This window comes from Mytilus trossulus, chromosome 6 (assembly GCF_036588685.1).
Source record: "Mytilus trossulus isolate FHL-02 chromosome 6, PNRI_Mtr1.1.1.hap1, whole genome shotgun sequence".
Lineage (NCBI taxonomy): Eukaryota > Metazoa > Mollusca > Bivalvia > Mytilida > Mytilidae > Mytilus > Mytilus trossulus.
Window position 1 is genome coordinate 78,878,404 of NC_086378.1, and position 25,270 is coordinate 78,903,673.

Here is a 25,270-nt window from a genome sequence, read left to right on the forward strand (position 1 = left end):
GGTTAATGGTACAGTAAAGAAATCTTTAACAAGACAAACATGAACTGTGACAGCCAAGGAACATCTTACATAAGTTCAGATCAATAAACTGATTTTTTTCCTGGGTGTATTTCACTTGTTATCGTTTCCTCAATGACATCAGCAGCTTTACAGTATATCATATAAACTTCTTTTAGAAGCAAAGCAGAGGCGGATTTAGGGGGGCAGGGGGCCCGGTCCCCCCTTTTTGGAAAAAAATTTGGTTGCTTATATAGGGAATCGTGACTGGAGCGGCCCCCTCTTAGGTCAGTCAGTGGGCCCCCACTTATGAACATTTCTGGATCCGCCACTGCAAAGGGTCATTTACATACGATTCGGTGGTACTTGATATGTATGGCTTTTTATAGGCTATATATATATATGCTTGTTATTGTCCGATGCTCGTTAGGAAAACAATATTTGAACCCAGGCCATAACTTAAGACATGACCTCGGTATTTGCTGCTTCTCTGCTTAACTCGAGGCTAACAAGGAATAAGTGTAGACTAATCGTATATGAGTCTCAATGATACAGTCTGGATATGCCTAAACATCTTCATCAATGCTAAAGTGTTTTTAGAACAAATGTTTTGAAAACATATTCTCATCATTGAATGTACTTCTTGCTACTGGACATTAATCATTATCCTCCTCTCCATCATAATGAAATATGACAACTATTACTACAATATAAAATAATGAGATATGGTATAAGCTTAGTCTTAGAGGCATGATTTTTTTATTAGTTGTTAATGGCTTTGAACTAGCTGTCAGATAACTGCGAGTACTCTCAGATCTGTTCATTGTGTCTTTTTGTGTCGGGACGTTTAAGTACCCGGCCACATCCACTTTTATTTTTTGTCTATCTGATGAGTTAAGCCTTTTTCAACTGATTTTTATAGTTCTTATGTTGTACTGTTATACCACTGTCCAAGGTTAGGGGGAGGTTGGGATCCTGCTAACATGTTTAACCCCGCCACATTATTTATGTATGTGCCTGTCCCAAGTCAGGCGCCTGTAATTCAGTGGTTGACGTTTGTTTATGTGTTACATATTTGTTTTTCGTTCATTTATGACATAAATAAGGCCGTTAGTTTTCTCGCTTGAATTGTTTTACATTGTTTTATCGGGGCCTTTTATAGATGACTATATGGGGTATGGGATTTGCTCATTGTTGAAGGCCGTGAGGTGACCTATAATTGTTAATGTTTGTGTCATTTTGGTCTTTTGTGGATAGTTGTCTCATTGGCAATCATACCACATCTTCTTTTTTTATATGATTGTCAACCAGACAGTCCTAAGTTGAAGTGTAGTAAAAGTAAACAATTATAGACAACCGTACGGCCTTCGACAATGAGAAAAAAACCATACCGTATAGTCGGCTATAAAAGGTCCCGTCAAGAAAATAGGAACGTTAAGAAAGTCACACCGTGTATTATTGACATTCATTGATGTCAATAATAACCATATTAACACTTAATAACATATCAAAGTCAATTCAAAATTAAAAAGGGGAAATGAAAGTTGATTATTTTGAACTTGAGAAACTTATGACCAAAAGTTGAAGAAAAACAACCACTGAAACTAAATATTTTTATTACATCTATTCTTTAAATTGAAAGAAAACACTCCGTGTTTATGACGAAAGGCCGTTGATGACAAATTTTTAAAGTCCATACGCATACATTATCCTACACTATAATAAATATATATAAATTCTCAAACAGATTTAATAATTTGCCTGAGGTGTCTTTACCTATGAAGTATATTGATAACATAAAGGTGTGATTTGTTTAGCTGAATATACGGACGAAAATCAAAAACATGTGCAGAATTTTAATATTCGATATTTCAAATATGTTATGTGAAAGTAAAATTTGGATCTGATTTATAATTCAGGTAGGAATATATATACATGTGTTGATATTATTAGTGTGGAGATGAAAAAATCGTACATTTTGCTTTCTGCAAGTTTTTTTTCCACGAAAAAGTGAAAGTTGTTCTCATGTCTATTGATCGTAATATTTTATTTGCAATAGTAGACTTTTTCAGATAATCTTACGGAAAAGACATATATCTCCAATACATCAGCGTTAGTTGAACATAATGTACGTCAATCCATTTGTCAGTTTGCTGTAGGTAACAAAAGACTTACATCCATAATCAAAGTGCATGCGATTGACATCGCAATTGAACAAATCTAAAGAAGATTACTTGACACAATGCGCATATTCCTTTTTTCAGCATTGATTTATGGTTTCTATATGGACTTTGCCCCTCCAACAGTTGGATAAGAATGTCAATGTAAAATCTCCTTGACGGTTTATTTAGGAATAAAAAGAAACTATGTAACGATACTTTATACTATGTATAGTTGTACATTTACATATTGCTCTGATTTTAAATTAGACTGATTGTTTTTTCAAATGGCCTTTGTAATTTCGACATTTGTGGAAGTTTATTAATTCCAGGTTTTACCCAGGCGCTTGGGACATAGACCGTCTTCTCTTTTCGAATACCCTGTTAGTAGATGTTCATTCTTTTATTTAATACTTTTTTCCCTACATCCATTGGATATTACATTAATGGTAGTTATTATCGTTTTTTTTTGCTTTTCAGCTTTGTATAGATTTAATGATCTTCCAACTGTTTTGATTCGAGCGCCACTAACGAGTCTTTAAACGAAACACCACGTGGCGTACCAAATTATAAGCCAGCTATATTTGATATTTTTTTTATATTTTCTAATAAAATAAGGAAACATTTGTAATGTTTCAATCATGAACCCCCCAAAATATACAATACATTTTATCATGTGCTCAACAAAATGTGAAGCATATTGAAAGTTGATTCCAGTTTAAATCCTGTCAGTTGTGTCTTTAGTTTTTTGTATTCCAAGTTGTTTTTCGTCATTTGGACTGAGAGATTGTTGTTAATGGCAGATCTTTCCTAATTAAAAGTCAAAAGATAATACAAAAGACATCTAGAGGTCAACTTGCGGAAACGGATTAATATATTAAGTTAATTAACAGTTTGTTTCCGGCTCCTAATAATTATTCACTTGTATTTAAATGTGTACATTACTTTACCTGAATTTAATTAATAAAATATGTTTACACTAACAGGCGGTCTTCAACAATAAAAAAAAACCAAACTGTCTTTCATAAACTGAGGTTTGAATAGTTGTAAATAACTTAAACAAAGACTTCAAGGATCTCAGAGACAACCAAAATCTATCATCAAAATGAAATTCCGTAAATAAAAAAATAACATCGACTAAAACCATAAACTTTGTCGAATTTGATACAATCGAAAGAATATTAAATAGTTTTCAATTAAAATTGAATAAAGAGCCAACAAAAAGAATTGTTGCAATAGCATATTACATAATTGACAAGAATATCATATTTTTTTAAATCTTTTATTTCTAACTTGAAGTAACTGAGGGCACGGTGTTGTTGTCTATTGTCTATGTGTAGACACAATATTTAAATGTTATCTTTTTCTGAAATAATTATGATATTTATCAATATGTTTAAGGCTCTTATGTTTCATACAATGTGTCTTACATGGTGTGTAGGATGATCATAAATTGTATAAACAAATTTAGATATAGATCAGTTACTCGGAACTACATTTAGTACAGTACTATTTCATATCCAAAGTTCACTGTGCTTTGAAATACGACGAAGTGAGTTAATTGAAGTATGTAGCTTTTGTGAAATATAAAAAAGAACACAGTATATATTGTATTTCATATTTTAATATATGAACTATTCATAACATTATATTCTTTTTTAACGACACAATAAATCGGTCGAAAAAGCAGAGCGGAAAAAGGGATTTTAATGATGAATCACGGAAATTGTTATGAATAAAAGATTCATCCATTTAAAATCGGATAGTCTTCAAGTACTAGTAATATTGAAATTGAAAATGTATGAGTAAATTGTATATAATTCAATCGAATTTGTTGACAAGCTAAAATATTTATTACGCTCAGAGCTTTTTCAAATTATAGTTCGATTATTTCAAGCTTTCGTAAAATAATTTCACTTTCTTTCAATGTCACAAGCTATCTTTCATTTCTTTGTTATCTGTATTTTAGAAGAGGCTTATTCTCCCTATACTCGTTTCTGTACAAGGTAAACATTGGAAAATAATGCAATTTTGATTAGGAACAAGCCTTGTTGATATTTATAGTTTCCAGATGTATCAAATAGTACTGTCATATCTTTATTATATGTATTTTTAAGAATGTTTCCAATTTATTTGTTTCTGTACAACTGAAACATATGGAAATAATGCGAATTTAAATATGAAAGAGTTTTGTTGATATTTATAGTTTGCAGGTGTATCAAAAAGTATCAGACGTGAAAAAGTATATATGAACTCATCATAGATACCAGGCCATAAAATTGTGTACGCCAAACGAGCGTTTTTTTCTACCAAAATCTCATCAGTTATTAATTTATGATTTCATCTCGACATAATAATGCAAAAACTTACAATGGAAAGTGGACAAAGTAAAAAAATTGGCAAAAAGGGAAGTGGTTGTGATGTTAAACATGTTGAGGGGGGGGGGGGAAGACTATTCTATATTTGAATACATCAGGTACAATTATTTACCCGATTGACATCTTTCTTTTATAATTGAAAATATAGCAAAACTTACTACTGTTATCATACTCATATATAACATAGTTAAAATTGTTTTTGTTATTTCAGGGGATAACTGATTTGAGATGGAAACCATTAAACAGATAAAAGAAGAATTTCTCGTGTGTCCGATCTGTATCCAGCGATACAGCAGCCCTAAACTGTTACCATGTCTTCACACATTCTGTAAAGATTGTCTGGCTAAATCTCTAAACAAACTGTTGGACGATAGTCAACCGGAAGTAGTTATAAGTGGCGATGAAAACTGTAACGAGACTAGTAAATGCTTCTCTTGTCCCGTATGTCGATCAGAAATACAACTGGACATTCCCATTGGAAACAGAAATGTTCAGCAATGGGCAGAGGTTTTTCCGGATAATCATTTTATCGAAAGTTTAATGGAGAAACTTGATATGCACTCAACAGAAAAACACTGTGAATCTTGTAGTATCGAAGGACAATCACGTCGAAATAAAGCTGAAAACTGGTGTCAGACATGTAAAATCGCGTTTTGTCAATCTTGCATCAATGCGCATAACGTCATCAAAGCATGTCGTGAGCACGTGGTAATCTCTTTGGAAGACATGCGCAGTAATCCAATGCAGTCGATATTGAGTACGAGAAAGGATATACCCTGTTCTTATCATAGAGACAAGATAATAGAGTTTTATTGTGTCGATTGTCATGCTGCAATTTGTTCTTCTTGTGTTGCAGTCCAACATCGACGATGTGAAATGGTTGAAACTGTTTCAGACGCTGTTCAAAAACTTAAACCAGAAACTGAATATGTTTACAAAGATTTACTGCGACAACGAGAAATCCTATCTGAGTGGGCAACTGATCATTCCAAAGAGTTGTCGGAACTTGCAGATAACAAGACACACTTGATTGCAGAACTATCAGACGTTCGATCGAAAATAAACGAACTGTTACTAAATCTAGAAAACAAACTGATCGGCGAATTAGAAGAGAAACATAAATCAACTATGAATGAAGTCGATGTTAGGCTGAAGGATGTTGACGAAATGAAAAAGAACGTTGAAAATACCGACAACTTATTACAAAACTTGATGAAATTCGGAAGTGATTCAGAAATACTGTCTCTCTTTGATACTATAAAAGTTCAAGTCGATGACATGAGGTCTGCTATCCAAAAGGCAAAACTAAACAAACTGAATACGAGATACAAATTTTCCATCGATTCATGTTTACAGCGAATTCTCGAAATGAAATCGTTTGGTAGGATTATTGATGTTGTAGATTTAAACAAAGAAAATTATTTGAGTATGAATGGCTATGATGAGGACGAAAGTCAAAATCGTACAGGTACCATTAAAAGAACAGGTACATTTAGAGTTGAAAAACCATCAGGCAAATCTTCAACTCCGACAAATAGTTTGTCTTCGACGTCGAGTGAATCGGTAAGTTCACAAGAAGCCGCTCCTGTTCCTCCTAGACGACGCAATACTCCTATGCGAGGTGTTCATAAGGATAATGTGAAACCGAATGAAAGGATTGTACCTAACCGTGCCGGAACATTACCGAGACAACCTAGAACACCGAGATATCCGAGTGTATCTCGAGCAAAATCGCACAGTAATGCTGATATACGAGAGGAAAAAACAAACCGAGATAGCATTAAATCTTCTGTTCGGAATTTAAATAACGAAAATAGACGAGATTCAGTGAGAACGTCAACACAACGAAATGTTTTATCGCCCGAAAGAAAAGTTGACTCTGAGATTACTTCTCAGGGAAATATTTCCCGTACATCGAGAACTTCAATTAAACCACCATTACCACCCGAGGCTACGGTTACGCCATTTTCTCCACCTACTGGCAGACGAAATATAGAAAAGAAAGAACAAGGTAATGTTGTAGCATCATCTGTAACATCTAAATCTCAACCAAGTCGCTCTAAATCTATAGAAGACGTGATAGACGACACAATACATATGCCTAAAACACAAAACCAAGAACAGAACAGAGACGAAGGCATGTCACCAAAGAAGACCGAAAGTTTGAACAGTAGCATACCATCTGACAGTTTAAACGGTCAGTTACAACTGACCCCGGTAAATTCAAATGGAAATCACATATCACCTATCAATACTGAACCACAACCGAACACACCGCCACGTCCACCAGTACCTGCTAAACCTGATATGCAAAAGTCAAAGAGTATACCCTTGTTATTTTCATTTAACGGCAAGACGGATGGAGATTCAAAGAAATGCTGGCCAATCGATATCGCAGTTCTTGAAGACGGCACGCCGATAATTACAGATTTTCACAATAAGAAAATTAAAGCATTTGATCCAAGCGGATGTGTCGTGGGGGAGGCATCAGTACCAAGTTGGCCTCACGGAATAGTGGACATATCAAGTACAGAGTTAGTAGTCACACTTCCGGAACTTTCAACTCTCATATTTGTTATACTAAAAGACGAAGTTATGAGAATACGGAAGAGAATAAGAACTGCAAAACAATACCGCGGAGTTGCATGTGATGCGTTCTCCGTTCCGGGAAATCCTTGTATTGTGGTCTCATGTTGTTCCTCTGGTGGACAGTGTGTTGACGTATTGACGGTAGATGGCGCAATTTTACAAACCTACCGCGATGACTATCGTCAACATGGACGACTGTTGTTTACATGGCCATATTATATATGCACAAATAATCAAGGTGAAATAGTTGTCTCTGATTGTCAGTCAAGAAACAATTTGATATGTCTAGGTAGAAACGGTAAAGCTAGGTACGAAGAATCTATGAATGAGAGTGTAATTAAAGATCCACGAGGAATGTGCACGGACAGACTCGGAAACGTTTTAATCGCCGACAAAAATGGTAACGCCATTCATATGTTAGGGATTGATGGGAAATACAAATATGTAGTGATGACATCCAATGACGGTCTGGTTAGTCCTATTGCCGTATGTCTCAGTCCATTTGGACATCTCATTGTAACACAAGAAAACGGAGACATTAAAGTATTCAAATTTTGACAGGAAACGAACTTTATATGTCCTGCCCAAAATATTTGAAAAATGTTTACACACAGATCTCAATTCGAAAAAGCTATTCAAAAATTGCTTAGTTTCTACACAGTATTACGTCAGTGACAAAAGGGAAACAACTCCAATGACTATAATTATTAAGGCGGTTCATTAATTTATTTTATTGATAGAATACAAAATGTTATTTTACAAAGATAAAAACCTTAATAATAGTCTTTCAAAGTAGCGCCAGTTCATATTGATATTAATATTCATTGTTACATAGCATTGTATCATATTTAATGTTATTTATTACTAATAAATTGTTTAATGTTTAATGTTTATCATGTATCGATATTCCTTACACATATGAAAAAAAATATTGAATACTTCTGATGATACATGATGACCGGTAACATTAAATGAAATATTTTAACACACATACATGTACTATCAATAAATACACTGTGAAGCATAGATAGTAAATGAAAATGCCGACATTTGATGATAAGTTAATTGAAGTTGTAAATTTTAATGTCAGAAGCATGTCCGATTGGTGATAACATCGGCTTTCCTAGTGAATTTTTGTCAGTTTGGAATTTCCCAGATTGAATTGGTGGTAGCGAGCGCAGCTGTGTCTTTTCTGTCATTTCCTGCTCATTGGTTAATGCATTATCAATAGAAAAGTTATCTGGCTCGTCAGGAATAGGCTTTACATGAATCTCAATCGATTCGTCTAACGTTGGACGAATCATATTAGCACTTACAATGCTAGCACTTCTCAACATTGTATCGTTCATTCGAGCTGATTTCCTAGATGAAAAAAGTAAGTTCATTTAAAAAATGAACAATTGCTGCAACTTAATATTTTTAGCCATGGCGTTGTCAGTTTGTTTTAGATTTATGAGTTTGACTGTCCCTTTGGTATCTTTCGTCCCTCTTTTAAATGTAACAAAGACAGAAAAGTATGTTTGAAAGCATCAAAACATATGAGCTTCACAGCTTGATTACTTAGGTATTGTGTGTGGAGATTTATTTGGATTTATAAAATCGAACCTTTGCAATTAGGTTAAAAAGGGTAAATAAGTTCTAAATACGCACAAAGAAAAGCAACCTATTTATACAACAACAAATAAAGATAGATTGAAGTATAAATAAATTCTTTAACAACAAGCAAGTGACCATTTCATATGCAAGGTTCTCAAATGCCTCACGAGTATACACTGAAAAATGTAAAAACTTTTACTAAACTTTATTATCGGTACTAGAACATCATTCGTAAATGGAAATCAACGTGTAGACATTTATTGTATACCAGTATTTCACATCCCATCTTTTGTTTGTAATATTCTAAGCAAATCATAAACATGTCGTAATTTACCTCAAAGCTAACTAAACCTTTGAACATACTTATTTAGAAGGCATATATTAAATATGCTGTGGTCAAGTCAGTATAGATGGCATTTTTGAATAATATTGATTCACTCATAAGTCCTTTTCCTTGTAAATATAGACATCGATTCATAAGCCAGCTATTTGCATACTACAGGTGATTTCTCCTCGTTTGATATATAATGCTATGAAACTTAACCCATAACTAGGGGATTTTGCTTGATTTTCATAGGATCAAAACATGATCTTTCGATCAGTTTAATTGAATTCTGGAGATGGCTTGTCAGTGAAATTGCAGTTACTCTTTGTGTATTGGTGTTGATCATTGTAATTTTGCCTATATGAAGGTTTTCACAGAATACTGTTTGATCTAATGCATGCTTTAATTAAGTAACACCTTATCCTAGAAAATTCTTACCTGCATTTTTTCCTTACAATATACGCAACAGAAACAATCACGATCAAGGCAAAAACTACACCAATGACAACACCAGCCACAATAAGTAATGTTTGATTTCCTATAAAGATATACAATGATTATGTTTTGCCTTGGTGTTGCAACCTAATGTTCAATAAACATGATTAATTGATTTTTTAACAGTTATTTTCCAATCATAGTACTTGTATATACACAAGTTATGGCTTTATCGAACATTGAAACATAAAAGCAGGAGTCAATATTGTGTTATTTTATTAATAATCATAATAACAAACAAATATGAAATAAAAAATTGGCACAAATACAGAATGCCAGGATGTAAGGGTACAGGTACAGAGTCACGTCATATTCATCAAAGAACACACAAAAAGGCATATAGATGAAGTAAAGAAAGATAAAAATTCATAACTTGAGTATCATAGAACAATAACACAATGACGGGATGTGTAAGTACAGAGCCACGTCATATGCCAAAAAGAAAGACAAAAAGGCATAAAGGCAAAACATATTAACTATAATGAAAGACAAGAATACAAAACATATCATAGAATAATAACCATAATCGACCGGTCTTATTATCGAAGGTAAAAAATCCCAATAAAAACAACAAGAACGAACTTTTTTCGAAATGATTGTACTAGCATACATATATGGTAGCCTGCTGTACAGTGTGAGCCAAGGCTTTGTTTTGAAAACCGTACTTTAGCTTATAATAGTTTACTTTTCCAAAGTGTGACTTGGTTGAGAGAGAGTTTTGCCTCATTGGTACTCGTATCACATCTTCTTATATCGTTGAATGAAATATAGATCGTACATTATAATTCTAAATGGGTCATTTTCTATAATTTTTATAGTACATTTAAAGATAGTCTACTAGTTTCCAACATTTAAAAATCATCTACCAGTATTGCACTATAACATATTACAGTACTGGTTTATTTTTAAACATCCAAAGACTTGTATGATATGCCAACATTTAATATACAATAAAACCTTTTTAAACCGAACCTCTTTTGGACTTAAGAGTAATTGTGTTCGATTTTGGTCGATATTTGGTTTTATCAGGTTCACACTGCATACAATTTGATATAACGGTGCTTCAGAACCTGTTTGGTTAATACAGATTTTCGGTTTATGCAGGATTCGGTTTATACAGGTTTCACTGACATGTACTTGTTTTATACAGAAAACTATAACCTGAGCAAGACATTTACTACTAGTTTTGTATATCAAAAAGCAAGCAAAATGGTTAAAAAAAATCACACAAATATGTATAACAAACAGAAGAAAATCTATTTATCAAATTATGTTGCAAGATTTACCTGAGGATGATTCAGCCATCGAAGTATCTGTAACGGGGTCGTCCACTTCAATAAACATTTGAAATTTAAATTACATAAACAAAAATGATTAATTTATTTTCCTGTGGACACGTTTAAACATATGAAGTTGTTTTCAGGAAGAACTCTTGCACACACAATTTGCATGATTCATTTGTAAATGACATGCATATCAGTAAACTTTAATTTAAACTTCAATCAGTTGTGTTGTATGATTACACAGTTTTGGTTGCTGGATCCAATTTATTGTTACATTAACCAGTTATGACTGTTTGATAATCACTTAAGTTTACCATTATTAAATATAAACAACTCTGACAGAAGTGCGAGGTTTAGCTACCTACAATACCATGTTTTAGCCTTGATTTTCTTTGTAAAATGCCTGTAACAAGTTAGTAGTATGACAATTTTTTCCCTCTTATTTCGTTTGTTAATAACGTTTGACTTTGTGTTTTTTTTATGTTTGTAATGGTTATTCTTCATTTTTTTATATGCAGTTGTCTTTCTTATTGTTTATACCTTAGTTTTCTGTGTCTTGCCTAAACTGTTGTTTATCTTCAGTTTCTTTTCTTTTTTTTATGGTGTTGTTCATTTTTTTATAAATTGTTTGATTGTCCGTTTGGTATCTTTTTTATAAGAGTAAACTAAGGTCTTCAGCAACATTTCGAATGAGTTTTGATTTGAATAGGGTATGATGCAGGCATACATGATACCATATAAACGCATGCGGCCTCGAACCTTACACGGTTTGTTTGATTATTTCAGTTTTCGTTAATTAGCTTGACTTAAATCTTATTTTTGAATTGACTTATGATATTTGAATAAAGATAAAACACTGTGCCTTTTAACTACTAAATCATTTAATATTCACATTTCCCAAGACACTGTTTTACTCACCTGTACATTCACTTTCATTTCTAGAAGCGATGTATTGTGTGGTTAAACCATCGGGACAGTTTTTACAGTTAACTTGCCCACTTTCATTCTGATAAGTTCCTTTAGGACACATAACGCAAACTCCGTTTATCCAATATGTACCAAAAGGACATTCGTCTAAAAATATTTTACAAATCTTCTTTAAATAATATTTCTTGTCATAATCTGGCGTACTATATTATAATCCTGGTACTTTTTATAACTACATGTATTTCAACACCCTTTCCCATCGCAATTATGATAGTCTGGATGGTAAATAAAACAGACCGATAACAATAGCACAAAAATGAAAGATTGCACCGCCAATGTTTATACAAGTAAAATTGGTCAATTCATATTAACAAAATAATGTCGTCAAGACGGACATATGGCTCTAAAATTGAAGGGAATGGATGAACATTACGTTGTATCTGTTGTTCTCTGCCTTCTTTTCAAAACACGTGATGATAATGATGTATCTTCATACCTGATTTCAAACATTTTATTGAGAATAAAATATTACACTTTTAACGAGACTCAGTTCGTTTTTTGCATTTGATAAAGTTTCAAATAACACTATTACCATTTAGGAATATGACAGTTGTTTTCAATTCGTTTAATGTGTTTGAAGTTTCGAGTTTGTCATTGTTAGTGATCTTTCTGTTTTGAGTTTCCTTAGAATTCGGTATTTGCATTATTTTACTTTTAAGAAAAAATTTCATACCACAAATTAACTCTTGTACGACTGTTCCATCTGGACATGCAATGTTGGTTGTTATTTTGAGTGAAGACATGTCAGCGGAATATATAGTGCCTTTATCATCTACAGTCAGGACATCTGTGGTATTCAGTTGATGAAGTGACATGGATAAATCAGTGTATGCTGTAACCACTTCCAATAATCCAGGGGAAACTTAAAAAAGATATACTTATTCCTTTAGTACGTAACTACCATTCAGGTAAGCAGTCATTCGCTAAACCCAACACCAGTGTAAAGCTTGAGTAAAATTTATCGAAGCATACAAGTGAAAAGTAAAATTACAAAATACAAGACAAAGTGTATGACCTGTAACAAACTGCTTTGTATGAACCTGAAGATAAGAACATTTTCAAAACTGTACATAATATTTACTTATTTGATTAAAAAAAACACTTAAATTTCAAATTACTAGTATCAAAAAAGGAAGCTTTCTATAATCATATAATCAATCCCAGCAAAATTATAAAGTTTTCAGAAAAAAATATACAGGCACACAGTACTGTAGCTAGTACGTGATATGCGTACTTTACAGTTACAGGGAAGGTAATGCCGTTCCTAACGTAAATTGTTATTTTCGCAACGTCAAACTATGACAAATCGAAAAAAAAGATGCATTTTCGTCTTAGTTTTTTTTAATTAATCTGATTTAACATGAAAACGAGCAACACAGAGCCCTCTGTTTTTAAACGGCATGAGATTCAATTACGGGTGAAGATCATTTGTACTAATTTTAATGAAAAGGTCAACAATGATTTCTTTAAAATTTGACAAATATACCGCAAAGATGCTGTTTTTCCCTTAAGTCATGAGCTTTGATAAAAAAATTAAAAGTTTTTTTTGGTACATATTTTAAGAGCATATTTATGTATGATAGATTTTCATAATGATTTTACAAAATTGCTTGTGTTAAAAAGAAAAGAAAAAGATTTCACATTGAAAGATATTGTTTTTGGCTATAAAATATCTGATAAATATTACTTTGGCTTTAACTTTCTTATAACTATTATTGGGTTTTCAAATTATAAATCCTACTATGGATCTGATCAGAAAATGAAAAGACTGGATGTTTTTAGTCTATTCATTAGAGAATTTACAAAACGAATGTATTATTCAAAGAAGTTAAAAGAAGATAATTTTTTAGTTAATGTTAAGAAACATTTATTAGATTGATGTTTTATTTATCAATGTAATAGAATTGAAATTTATATGTATTCTTCACAAGGAGCTTGGACTTGTTGAAGACAATGTAACAAGCAACTGATGGAAATAAAGGAATTTTAAAAATAAAATCACAAAAAGAAAAAACACAAAAATACTGAACTCAAAATTCAAAAAAGAAAGTCCAAAATCAAAAGGCAAAATCAAAAGTACAAACACATCAAATGAATGGATAACAACTGTCATATTCCTGACTTGGTACAGGCATTTTGTAATGTAGAAAATGGATGATTGAACCTGGTTCTTAACTAGCTAAACCTCTCAATTGTATGACGGTCGCATCAAATTCCAATTTACATTGTTAACGATGCATGAACAAAACAAACATACGCAAAGAGTAAAAATTGATATATATATAATTGATAAATATATGTAAATAGAAACCCGATTTTTTTAAAACTATTTTATCTCTTAATGAACCACATGAAGGTATATTTTTTTATTACATATTTGTAAATAGGTGAAAATAGCTTGTATGCAAATTTTCGTAAAAAATCATGAGATCGAAACAGTATCGTATGCTCTTAATCTGATTGTTAAAGTTCTGAAATGCTGGAACGAAACTATAATATTATTTTCAAAACCAAAAGGTAATTTTGTTTCCGTTTCAGTACATGTGTACTAAGTTTCAAGTTGATGCTATTACAACGTGATTGTAAACTACCATCAACCTCAACTTTAACCTAACATGTTCAATAAAATTTACAAAACACCTTTTCATATCACTATTAGGATTAAACTTTGTACAAAGAACAGTAGTGCATCATATTGAAGGGATTTGATGATATGCGGATCCTGATATGCTAACTACAATATACATAATTGTATGTCTTTATTTTTATTTTCTATAAAGGATATTTTTTTATTTGTGTTATAGTTCATACATTAATGTATTTATACTAGTCAACAAAAGAAACGACACACAAGTTTAAACACTAATTTATCATAAAATATAATAAATCGGAAAAACTGATGAATCATGAAATAAAAAACACTCATTTGCAAAGCAAATGCATATGATTAAAAGAATCTGATCGAATTGTAAAAAAGTTAAAAATTGCATAGGGGTCAAAATTATCGTGCGGAAATTGTGACAAAAGTCAGCACCTAATTTTTGAAATGAGAGTTAAGTATTCAAATGTCTGCGAAGTTATTCAAAATTTTAATTTTAAAAACATTTTTTGATTGAGTTAAGCCTTCCAATTTATATTTTATCGTGTGTTTTTTCTATGTTGTGATGTTATACAATTGTTTCAAAAAGGGGGAAGGTTTGGTACCATTAAAACGTTCAATCCCGCTGCAAATGTTTGCACCTGTCCTAAGTCAGGAATCTGATGTACAGAAGTTGTCGTTTGTTTGTGTAATTAATACGTCTTTCTAGATTTTATATAGACTAGACAATTGGTTTATCCGTTTGAATGGTTTTGCACAAGTAATTTTGGGGCCCTTTATTGCTTGTTGTTCGGTGTGAGCCAAGGCTCCGTGTTGAAGGCCGTACATTGATATATAATGGTATTCTTTTATAAATTGGATGGACAGTTGTCTTATTGGCACTCATACCACATCTTCCTATATCTGTTTTAGGGTTTTCAGTTTTAAGTTCTAATAGCGATTTTTAGAATTTTTATTTGAAAATACGATTTTTGAGATAACAAAATTGCACCAACAAACGTTTCGTGTATTGTCTTAAATACTAGACCAGTTGAGGAAATAATTTCCTTGGTAAATTGTATCTAATGTCATGACATATGCAAAATACATGGCCTTATAATGTTTGTTTTGTTGACTAGAATAGTTTCCAGTTGCATAAGTATTGCATTAGTCTTCACTTGTATATTATGAGTTACGATTAAGTGAAGAAAACAGGCACAAATACATAAGTAGAAAATAAAGAATAGATAAACAAACCTATATTATTTGAATAAAACTCTTCTAAAATTAATGGTTGTTGTGACAGTTCAGAATCAATTTGTATGATAGTTTGGACAGATATTACAGTAGATCGTTTCCGTCTTCTTCCACATCCAGATGTAGACGTGCTGACCGTACATGTGTTATTCTCAACACATTGGAGGTTGTCTAAGTTCTGCTTCAGTGTAGCAGATACGCTCTCTTCATTACTACAATCCACATCTTTGTACGTTACAGTTGCTGTTGCCCGTACTGCTCTAGGTGAATCTGACCCTTTGAAAATAAAGTATTTAAAAACATATGTAGATTAAAATGCTATCAAAAGCTTTGATTTAAAGAATGTCTGGTACAATGCATATCTTCTTTAATTATAATATAAGTGCCTATAAATTTTCTTTAATTATAATATATACATTTCTGCAATAATGAGACTTGTAAGTTATGACGGGGACATCAACAAAACGTTACTTAAATTGCTAATGATTGATCATGATTCTAAGATACTTAAAGGGAACCAATCAAATTATCGTGACAAAATTTTAAACTACCGTTTATTTCAAATATAGTGAAAGCATACATATTCAGAATACAACCTGATACTTACAACTACATGTATATGAGTTATCAAAATCAAAGTAAATCCACAGGTATCTTTATACGAAATTTAAAACATTAAATTGTTTGCAAGGGAAATTCTAGTTTGACAAACACACAGCACAGCAAAAACTACAAAAACCGCATATTTGTAAAAATTGCTTATATTAACTCATCTCAGGTCAAATTTCAATCTATTTTGAAGTGAATGTTTGTTACTGTCTTGAAAAAATTCTTATGAATACTGCAATTAACAAAGAAATAAAAACGGTACAAATGTAAGGAAAAATTAACCTATCCATTAAAGCAACCATATTGAAAAAATTGCCAGTTAAGAAGGAAATGAACGATGTGAGTGATCATTTGCTAATGTTTGATTTTTGACAGCAAATCACTTTTCTACATTCAAATATTTTTTATGTTATATTGCAATAATGGCGATAATATGAGAAAATGACTCACGAACACATGGAGGTGGAATAGCATTCCAAATATGACCAGTTTGAGGTCCACATTCGTATTGATCAAGTGGTTGATAGTCTCTTGCAAAGCTATATCCATCTTGACACGTGACCACACATGACGTAGAACCAGATATACTCGTACAGTTAAAGCTGTTTTTGTAGGAGTATATAGTGGAATAACTGAGACAAACTGAAACGAACGATATGAATACAGTAAACTGTATATAAATCATAAAATTATTGTTTTTGTTTTTGAAAATTTAGAGTATATCTTAATACATTATTCTGTGTATGTATAGTTTTGAATTGTTCTCATGATCTTACATCCTGTCGACAGTTTTAGCCTATAATTTGGCATGGCACAAGGTTTTGACGTTTTATGTTGATGTGTACTGATTGATACTTCAGTCTGAGAGGACATAATATATTTATTAGTTTTCAACTATTTTTTGATATATACAAATACTCCTTCTTATTATTGGTCCTAGTCATTTTTTGTGCGACTTTTGGGTTTAGGGCATACGATACAGTTTTGATCCTGTATTTACAAGTTCATGAACATTTGCATATAGGCTACTTTTTACCTGATTAAATCAAATATGTAATAAAAAATATACCTTCATGTGCTACTTTTGGAGTAAAATGAGGTCGAAATTTTGTATATTTGCTCAAAATTCAGATTTGTGGCCGTAATTTCTTTTTCGAAAGAAAGACATAACTTTTTTGTTATAAAAGATAAACACAAATTGTTTTTGGGTAATTTCTGTTTTTCATAAGTATTGTAAAAAAAAATATGCATATTTATCAAATGTTTATGAATTGAGGAAAGAACGTAATTTTTTACTGCATGTTTATCAAAATTAAAAAAAAATTCTCTATTTACAGGTTTATAAAATTTGAGTCACGTAATGTCGCTGCAAAATGAAACAAAATGCCGTTTTGAAAAAAAGGGGTCCATGATCTCGTTTAAATTAAATCAGTTTGAATGATAAAAATCTGTCGAAAAATGCATCTTTTCCCGATATGTCACAGTTTGACGTCGCGAAAATAACAAATTACGTTAGCAACGTCATTACCTTCACTGTAACTGTAACTGTATCGTATGCCCTTAAGGCGTTGGAACGGATATATGACAATTGTTGTCCATTTGTTTGATACGTTTGAACTTTTTATTTTGCCATTTGATAAAGGACTTTCCGTTTTGAAGTTTCCTCGGAGTATTTTTGTGATTTTACCTTTTTAGAATATGTTCTTATCCTGTATTGTTACACTGTTTTCTCGTGTTAGGTAGATGATGCATTCAAATTAGGCCTTAATTTTCTCGCTTGGCTTTGATTTGCATTGTGCATGTTGAGGCTTTTTCGCGATGAATATAAGATATGATTTTTTTTTCTTTTTCTGTTTGTTGAAATCCCATTATATGAACTAATTTGCTTAGTTGTCTGATTGGCAATTCTATCAAATCCTCGTATGTTTTATATTGTACATCAACACTGGATGGATGTATATTATCAAAATATTAGTTATTTTACAAATGTTAAAGAATAATACCAATTATCATCAAGACATGCAAGATTAACATTTTTTCAAGTAACATGTTGCCGTACAAACAATTTTTAAACCATGTTCAATTCACAATTTTCTACATTTGAAAATGCCTATACCAAGTCAGGATTATGACAGTTGTTGTCCTTTCGATTGATATGTTTTATCATTTGATTTTGCCATTTGATTAGGAACTTTCCGTTTGGAATTTTCCTTGGAGTTCAGTATTTTTGTAATACTTTTTATATATGTTTATTACCCGGGCAAACATCTGTATTACAATCCTGCAATGATATATTTGTTCCAGAGCATTCCAATCCATAGAAATCAGGTGCAGGATCATCACAGTATCGAGTTCTGGACTGGTTTCCACCATTACAGGATTGTGAACATTCTGACCAATCTAACCACGAACCCCAATTACCATGCACTGCAGATAAAACACATTATTTATACATACTCTGTTTAAACGGACATTAATGGTTTATGTGCTAAAACATTATTTTATGTTTAGTAAGCACATACAGAAGAGTATAATTTTATGTGATAAAACATAATAAATAACAATCAATGTTTTAGAAGGTACAGTAAAGCGCAGTTACATGTCAGAGTTTAATTACAATTTAATCATTCACAAGATGTTATAGGTCTTAGGACGGTTTTCATCTGGAAGACAAATATGTATCGCTTGTCTCCTCTAACCTGCCAATTCCGTCAAATGTTGATAACCTTATCAATCGTTGTAAATGTTAATAGCTACAGAATTGATGTGATTTGAATTCGGTGCTGAATTGTAAAACTGATATAGACGCATATATTACATTTAAAAATGTATACGGACCTCTTAGTCTTACTTTCTTGCATGTGTTATTCGTAAAGCTGTTTAATCCAACATGTTATATTATACTCATCTTAAAAACTTTACTTACCAATTTCTGTTTCACAAAACGATCCTGTAAAGTTTGAATCACAAACACACGAATAATTGGCAAAATTGCTCATACAAGTTGAACTATTTTTACATCCATTTACTTTGCAAAAGTTTGGTGGAAAGTCACAATTAGCACCACTATAACCACTTAGACATTGACAACTGTAACCATTCTGTTCGTTAATACAGATGTTGTCAATGCCACAAGGATTTGTCTCACATTCATTAATAACTGAAAATTATGAAAAGCCTCTGGTATAATTAGAACAAAAAAACATATAATTTTATAATACTTAGTCATTTATAAGTATACAAACTAATAAGTTTATTTGATATCTAAATTTTTAAAAGATAGTAGATATATTTTTTCCATGTACAACTTTTATATGTGACCTACCGAATTATATAATTTACCGGATTTGTAATAACATTAGCATCAAAACAGGTGTCACCTTTGGAGCAGGATCTGCCTACCTTTCTGGAGTACCTGAGATCACCCTTAGGTTTTGGTGGATTTCGTGTTGCTAAGTCTTTAAATTTCTATGTTGTGTATTCTGTACTATTAGTTGTTTGTTTGTCTTTTTATCTTTAGCTATGGCGTTGTCAGTTTATTTTCAATCTATGAGTTTGACTGTCCCTCTGATTTCTTTCGTCCCTCTTGTATAACTAGGGTTAAGGTTTAAAAAAAATCAGGACATGTGGTATGATTGCAAATAAAACATTTGCAAAGACGACAATCACTGACAAAGAAATACCGACGGTTAAGTAAACAATAATAATTTGATTGATTCATATCCCTGTCTTAGCAACTTTTGAGAAAGCTGTATTCCTCGTTCAACAAAATCAACGTACTTTGATCTAGCTCTAGAGTAACGTATCAATTTAAACACATATACTCCATATGCTGGTGTCGCTGGGATGTTGCTACATTGAAATGGAAAATTGACAATAGGAAAATAAAAATCATCGCGTTTGTCATAAATTTTGGTTTTCAACCTATCATCAGTAGTAATTTCGAGAAAAAGGTCTAAATATGAACCAGATTTATCTGTGTCGGTAGTATCTTTAATTTCAAGTTCACTTGGATATATCAAATGTAAGTGATCACTGAATCTATTATGATCAAGAGACAGTACATCATCAATATACCGAAATGTGAAATTAAAAGACTGGGCTTATTTCTTTTCTCCTTTCTGTACAAGCCCTTGGATAAAGTTTACTTCATAGGAATACAAAAACAAATCTGCAAGTAGAGGAGCGCAATTGGTACCCATAGTCTGTTGGAAGACCAATCCTCCAAATTCAACAAATATGTTGTCGATTAAAAAGTCCAGCATGGCAGTGATATCCTCTTCGGTGTATTTTTCCTTGACTTTGTACTAAAATTTTTCACAAAGTAAGCTGAATTTTAGCACAAAACTAGATATTTAAAATTTCTACTGTCCTTTTTGTTAAAGAAACATAAGATGACGAGTTCTTTCAGTCGAGCTTTTAGTTTAGTATGTGGAATACTATTTTATGAAATTTTATAAACTGACCTTAAGAAATAAAGTTTTAACTGTTCCAAGATATTTTTTTTGTGTTATATTTTCTATTTCTATTTGTTTTTTGTTTTTTTAATTTCAAGTTTGGATGTTTTTCCAACATTGTATTTAAATTATAACACTTTATGGAAAAGGACGAATAATACAAGAAAAAACGAAGATAATGAAAATAAAGATTGAGCGATACGAACCGACTTAAAAAAATGTAAGAATAGACATTTGTCTTTTTTGTTACCTTAAATGGTGTTGAGTCCATCCATGCTGGAAACATCTCATCAATTTGCATCCAAACAAAAAAACAACAGGGTAGCGTTCAATATCGCTACATAGGGCCACGTAGATGTATGACTATTGAACGAGTATCTAGCCTAGATGCTATTAATATCTATGTAGCAGCTAGGCTAGCTACTCGTTTAATAGTCACACATCTACGTAGTCCTATGTAGCCGCTACGTTATTGAACTCAACCCAGTTGAGTAACACGTGTAGACATATGATCAAAAGTCTAAATCATATATTTTGATTTTAAAATCATTAAAACATCGAGTCAAAATTTGAAAAATGAAATAAATTACCATCACATTTAGAAAAAGAAAGTTCTGTGTCTATCGAATCAGCCTTGAAAACATCATTCATCGTAATCAAAGCACTGCTTAGATTTGAAGAACAATTTCCCGCAAGTTGGTTTATTACAGTATTGGACAAAATACTACGGTCAAATACGAGTCCTGTAAAAGTCCATCCGGCAAATTGAAAACAAAAATTGGATAATAAAATTATTCTTTTATTTAAAAGATAATTATCTGTATCAGACGAAAAAGGAAAATAACAAAAATACCGACCTTCTTAATAAAATTTCAAAATTAAAACAAGATCACTGCATATCATTTAAATATACAACATGCAAATGGAGATTTAGTGATATTGAAAAAAAAATCGTTTATTACCAGCTGCTTCCGTCTTGATTTCTAAAATTCGGTTTGTAGAAAATTCTATTTCGCCTGTAGAGGTATTAAACACATGTTCAGTTTTCTTTAGTCCATTAATGAAAACCTCTGATTTTCGCTTCGATTGGTTCCAAGTGAAAGCAATATGTGTCCATTGTGTAAATGGGTCAACAGCCATAGTATAATTGAAGGAATCACTAAAATGAAAATACATTGTAAAAAGAACCAGGAGAAATACAATTAAGTTTTTTTTACAAGGAGGAATAGAATGGTCATCACTTAACATCAGATTTTTTTTAATGTGAGCTTGCTATCGTCTGTATATTATTTCTCTGTATATAGAGCGTTAGCAGCTATTTGAATGCACTGTACCTCTCTTTTGGTCAAGTTTGTTTCTTTTTTTCGTTTGAGACGAACTCTATATAAAAGAATCTTAGAAAGAAACTAAAAGTAATCATCACTTCAATTTTAGTTATATATATACGATATCCTTTCACTCAACTTGGCTATGTGGAGGCAATCATTAGCATCAAATTTCAAATAAAAGATACGACAAGTCATTAAAGTTTGTCTTACATCTTGACTTGAACATCTATCTTCAACAAGTGATCGGTTAATGACTAATGTAACAACAACAGGTGGTTTCAGATTTCCCATTTCAGACTTTTCTATCTTGTGTAGCAAAACAGTAGTCTATTTTTTTAGTATAAATCACCAAATTGAAAGGCCATTTCAGATCTTTTATTATGTTATGTTTTTCATCTAAATATTTCGGCCTCGGGCATCACTGAAGTGACTTTAATTGTGAAAAATGCGCATCTGGTTTATAAAACTTTGAACCGTAAACTTTCTTATGAAATATCTGTGTCACAGATGACCACATATATGTTCCAACAGTTGTACATTATAACCTTATTTTGTTCATGTTGAGATTACCGAACTTCTAGTTACCATTATATTTATATACGCGACGGATGCCATTTACGGATATTTGAATATTTTCAGAATACCCTCGTGTTCTAGTTGGATTTATGTAGTGTTTTAGGGTCTTGTTTTTTTTGTTTTTTTTTGCTATGGTATTGTTTTTCTTTTTTCTTTTTTTGATCGCCTCCATAATATCTTGTGGTACTTTTTTTTTCCCACTCCTTTACCGATTTTTTTCACTGCTAGTTAACTTTGTATTGATCAAGATATAAACATAAATAGTTTCGTTATCTGAAGTGTATCTTTGCATGTATCACTTGTGCTTCGATTTAAAATAAAATGGAAAAATATTTTATACTCCAAAATTATACAAAATGAATATTAGGGGAACAAACCTTTCTACCGTCATTTTGATCTGTTTTCCAGATGAAATCTCAAAATTTCCCAACTTGAACTCTAAGCCCCGTTCAGATGAATCCCCATGTTTCATAATATAGCTTATAGTGAAATCTTTTATTTCGTTCTCCATTAGTGGTAGCGATACCAAACCGTTATCCGTTGTGAAAATTGCATCTATTACTACAAAGAGAATAAAAACAAATACAAACCAGGTGTGAATCCTGTATTGATTGTATGTTTACATTTAGGTTCAGATCTTAAATAAAAGTAACTGGGACCTTGATAAATGAAATTAATCTGCAAAACTTAAGTAAAATAAGTTTAGAACTATTTTCAAAATATTGTTTATTTTATTTTCAAAACGATGAAAACAAACCACCGATTCTTTCCAAAGACAATCGAAATAAAAATTAGTATCAGAATTGAGTGTTTTAGAAAAAAAATCATTTTTTCAACAATTTCATTCCCAAGAAGAAATCTTCAATTACTGAAATAATTTTGTTTTCTTTGTCTTTCAGTGAATCTGTTGAAATATATCACATAATCGGCACTTTGTTTTTTTTCTGAATTCCTTTGAAATCACAGCGTATGATTTTTTTAATTACATCGCTGCATATAAAAAACAGAAACTGAAAAGAAAAGAATGATTAACTGCAGATTCACAGTAGCTTAAAATTCCTAAATACTCATTATCAATTTAAACTTACTGTATACAAGTTTTACCTTATAGATAAAAAAATTACGTACATGTACAGACAGATTGACTAGCTGAACCCGTCGACAGAGTAAACATCTGATCTGGGCATGGTAAATAAGCAATGGCACCAGTTTCTAGTTGGAATTTACCACGTGGACATGGTGAGCAAGGTACTAGTCCAGTGTTGGAGAATGTTCCCGGCTGGCAAGTGTCTACAAATAGTATCATTTTGTTTAAATACCCTGCTGTAACTTATCCGAATTTTCATGTTTGACACACGTTTCGTCTACAAATTTCATCAATGACGCAGAAATAAATGAGACGACCAATTCAAAAAACAAAGTTGACGAACAATAAAAAACTAATAATTTCAGAAAGTGGAACAGGTAATGTATACACTTGGAACACATCATATTGATTTGAATGTTGATTTTAAAAAACACCAAAGAAAATGAATAGTGATAGTGTCCGAAACGAAACGTCCACAAAAGTGACATCGACTCAGTGGTTGAACCTCATCAAAGGGGCAATATATTGCTCCTAGATGAAACCCTTACAATCAATGTCATCGCCCCAGTGGTTGTAAAATATCATAAATAATTAGATACACGTTTAGTTTACAAGAAGATCCCGATCAGTGACGCTTGAAAATATATGAAAAAAAAATACCATCACAAAAATACTGAACACCGAGGAAATTCAAAATGGAAAGTCCCTTATTAAATGGCAAAATCAAAAGCTAAAACACATCAAACGATTGAATGAAAATGTCATATTCCTGACTTGATACAGGCATTGTTTTATTTAGAAAATAGTGGATTGAACCTGGTTTTATAGCTAGCTCAACCTTTCTCTCAAAGTAAGAAACTTTAAGTCTAACACAATAAGGATTACAAGAATCTTCAAAATATTTAACAGAAAAACAGACTTAACCATTAACAAACGCTCTCTCAAACAAATAAATACAAATGAAACACACACGGTTTGGATGTCCCGACTTTTTCTTTGCCAATTTTTGTCTATACGTTTTATCAAAGTTTAGTAGTTGTCTTAGGTGGACGAATCTTCAAATTGACCTTTCACTGCATAAAAAAAATCAAGATTGGAGCTCTAATACATTATTTAATGTAATATAATCCTTACATAAATTAATATTTTTTTCCAAAATGAAAAACGTGTATTTTTAACAGAATCATCATGAGGGCTTTCTAGGAATTGCAATGAATGTAAATATATAACCTTGACATTCAGAAATAGAAGTTGATCCAACTTGTTTCGTTGATTGTCCATCCGGACACTGTGTACAGTTAATCTGATATTCCTGATCCTGATAAAATCCTTTCTCACAATCAATGCATTCTTTATTCTGTAGAAATTGTCCTGGTGGACATCCCTCTATAATGTGAATATAAGTTACATTTCTAAGCACTGTATAATATAATATACAGTTCAAAATAATTTACGATTTAACCCAAAATAAATGGTTACAAAATTATATAAATATTCAAATTCAAACACAGTGAATATTCAATTACTTCTTTTAAAATAATCTTGTCAAATACATGCTTTGGTTTATCT

General features: G+C 31.8%; 2 protein-coding genes across 4 annotated transcripts in view; one reads left to right on the top strand and one right to left on the bottom strand.

Annotated features, from left to right (window-relative positions):
• The window catches only part of LOC134721941 (protein PML-like), a 24,354-nt gene extending 16,404 nt beyond the window's left edge, over window positions 1-7,950 (top strand). For all 3 annotated transcript variants that reach the window (XM_063585265.1, XM_063585266.1, XM_063585264.1), the window contains exon 3: window positions 4,746-7,950. In XM_063585265.1, coding sequence (XP_063441335.1) covers window positions 4,763-7,681 — 2,919 coding nt within the window. In that variant the 5' untranslated portion in view covers window positions 4,746-4,762 and the 3' untranslated portion in view covers window positions 7,682-7,950. The remainder of the gene's footprint in view (window positions 1-4,745) is intronic.
• The window catches only part of LOC134723035 (sushi, von Willebrand factor type A, EGF and pentraxin domain-containing protein 1-like), a 21,167-nt gene continuing 3,822 nt past the window's right edge, over window positions 7,926-25,270 (bottom strand). The window contains exons 5-18 of the mRNA XM_063586668.1: window positions 24,932-25,087; window positions 23,743-23,904; window positions 22,992-23,175; window positions 21,673-21,869; window positions 21,301-21,459; window positions 19,180-19,413; window positions 18,531-18,680; window positions 16,704-16,895; window positions 15,645-15,920; window positions 12,483-12,671; window positions 11,741-11,896; window positions 10,826-10,870; window positions 9,483-9,582; window positions 7,926-8,485 (exon numbers count right to left, since the gene is read on the bottom strand). Coding sequence (XP_063442738.1) covers window positions 8,185-8,485; window positions 9,483-9,582; window positions 10,826-10,870; window positions 11,741-11,896; window positions 12,483-12,671; window positions 15,645-15,920; window positions 16,704-16,895; window positions 18,531-18,680; window positions 19,180-19,413; window positions 21,301-21,459; window positions 21,673-21,869; window positions 22,992-23,175; window positions 23,743-23,904; window positions 24,932-25,087 — 2,501 coding nt within the window. The 3' untranslated portion in view covers window positions 7,926-8,184. The remainder of the gene's footprint in view (window positions 8,486-9,482; window positions 9,583-10,825; window positions 10,871-11,740; window positions 11,897-12,482; window positions 12,672-15,644; window positions 15,921-16,703; window positions 16,896-18,530; window positions 18,681-19,179; window positions 19,414-21,300; window positions 21,460-21,672; window positions 21,870-22,991; window positions 23,176-23,742; window positions 23,905-24,931; window positions 25,088-25,270) is intronic.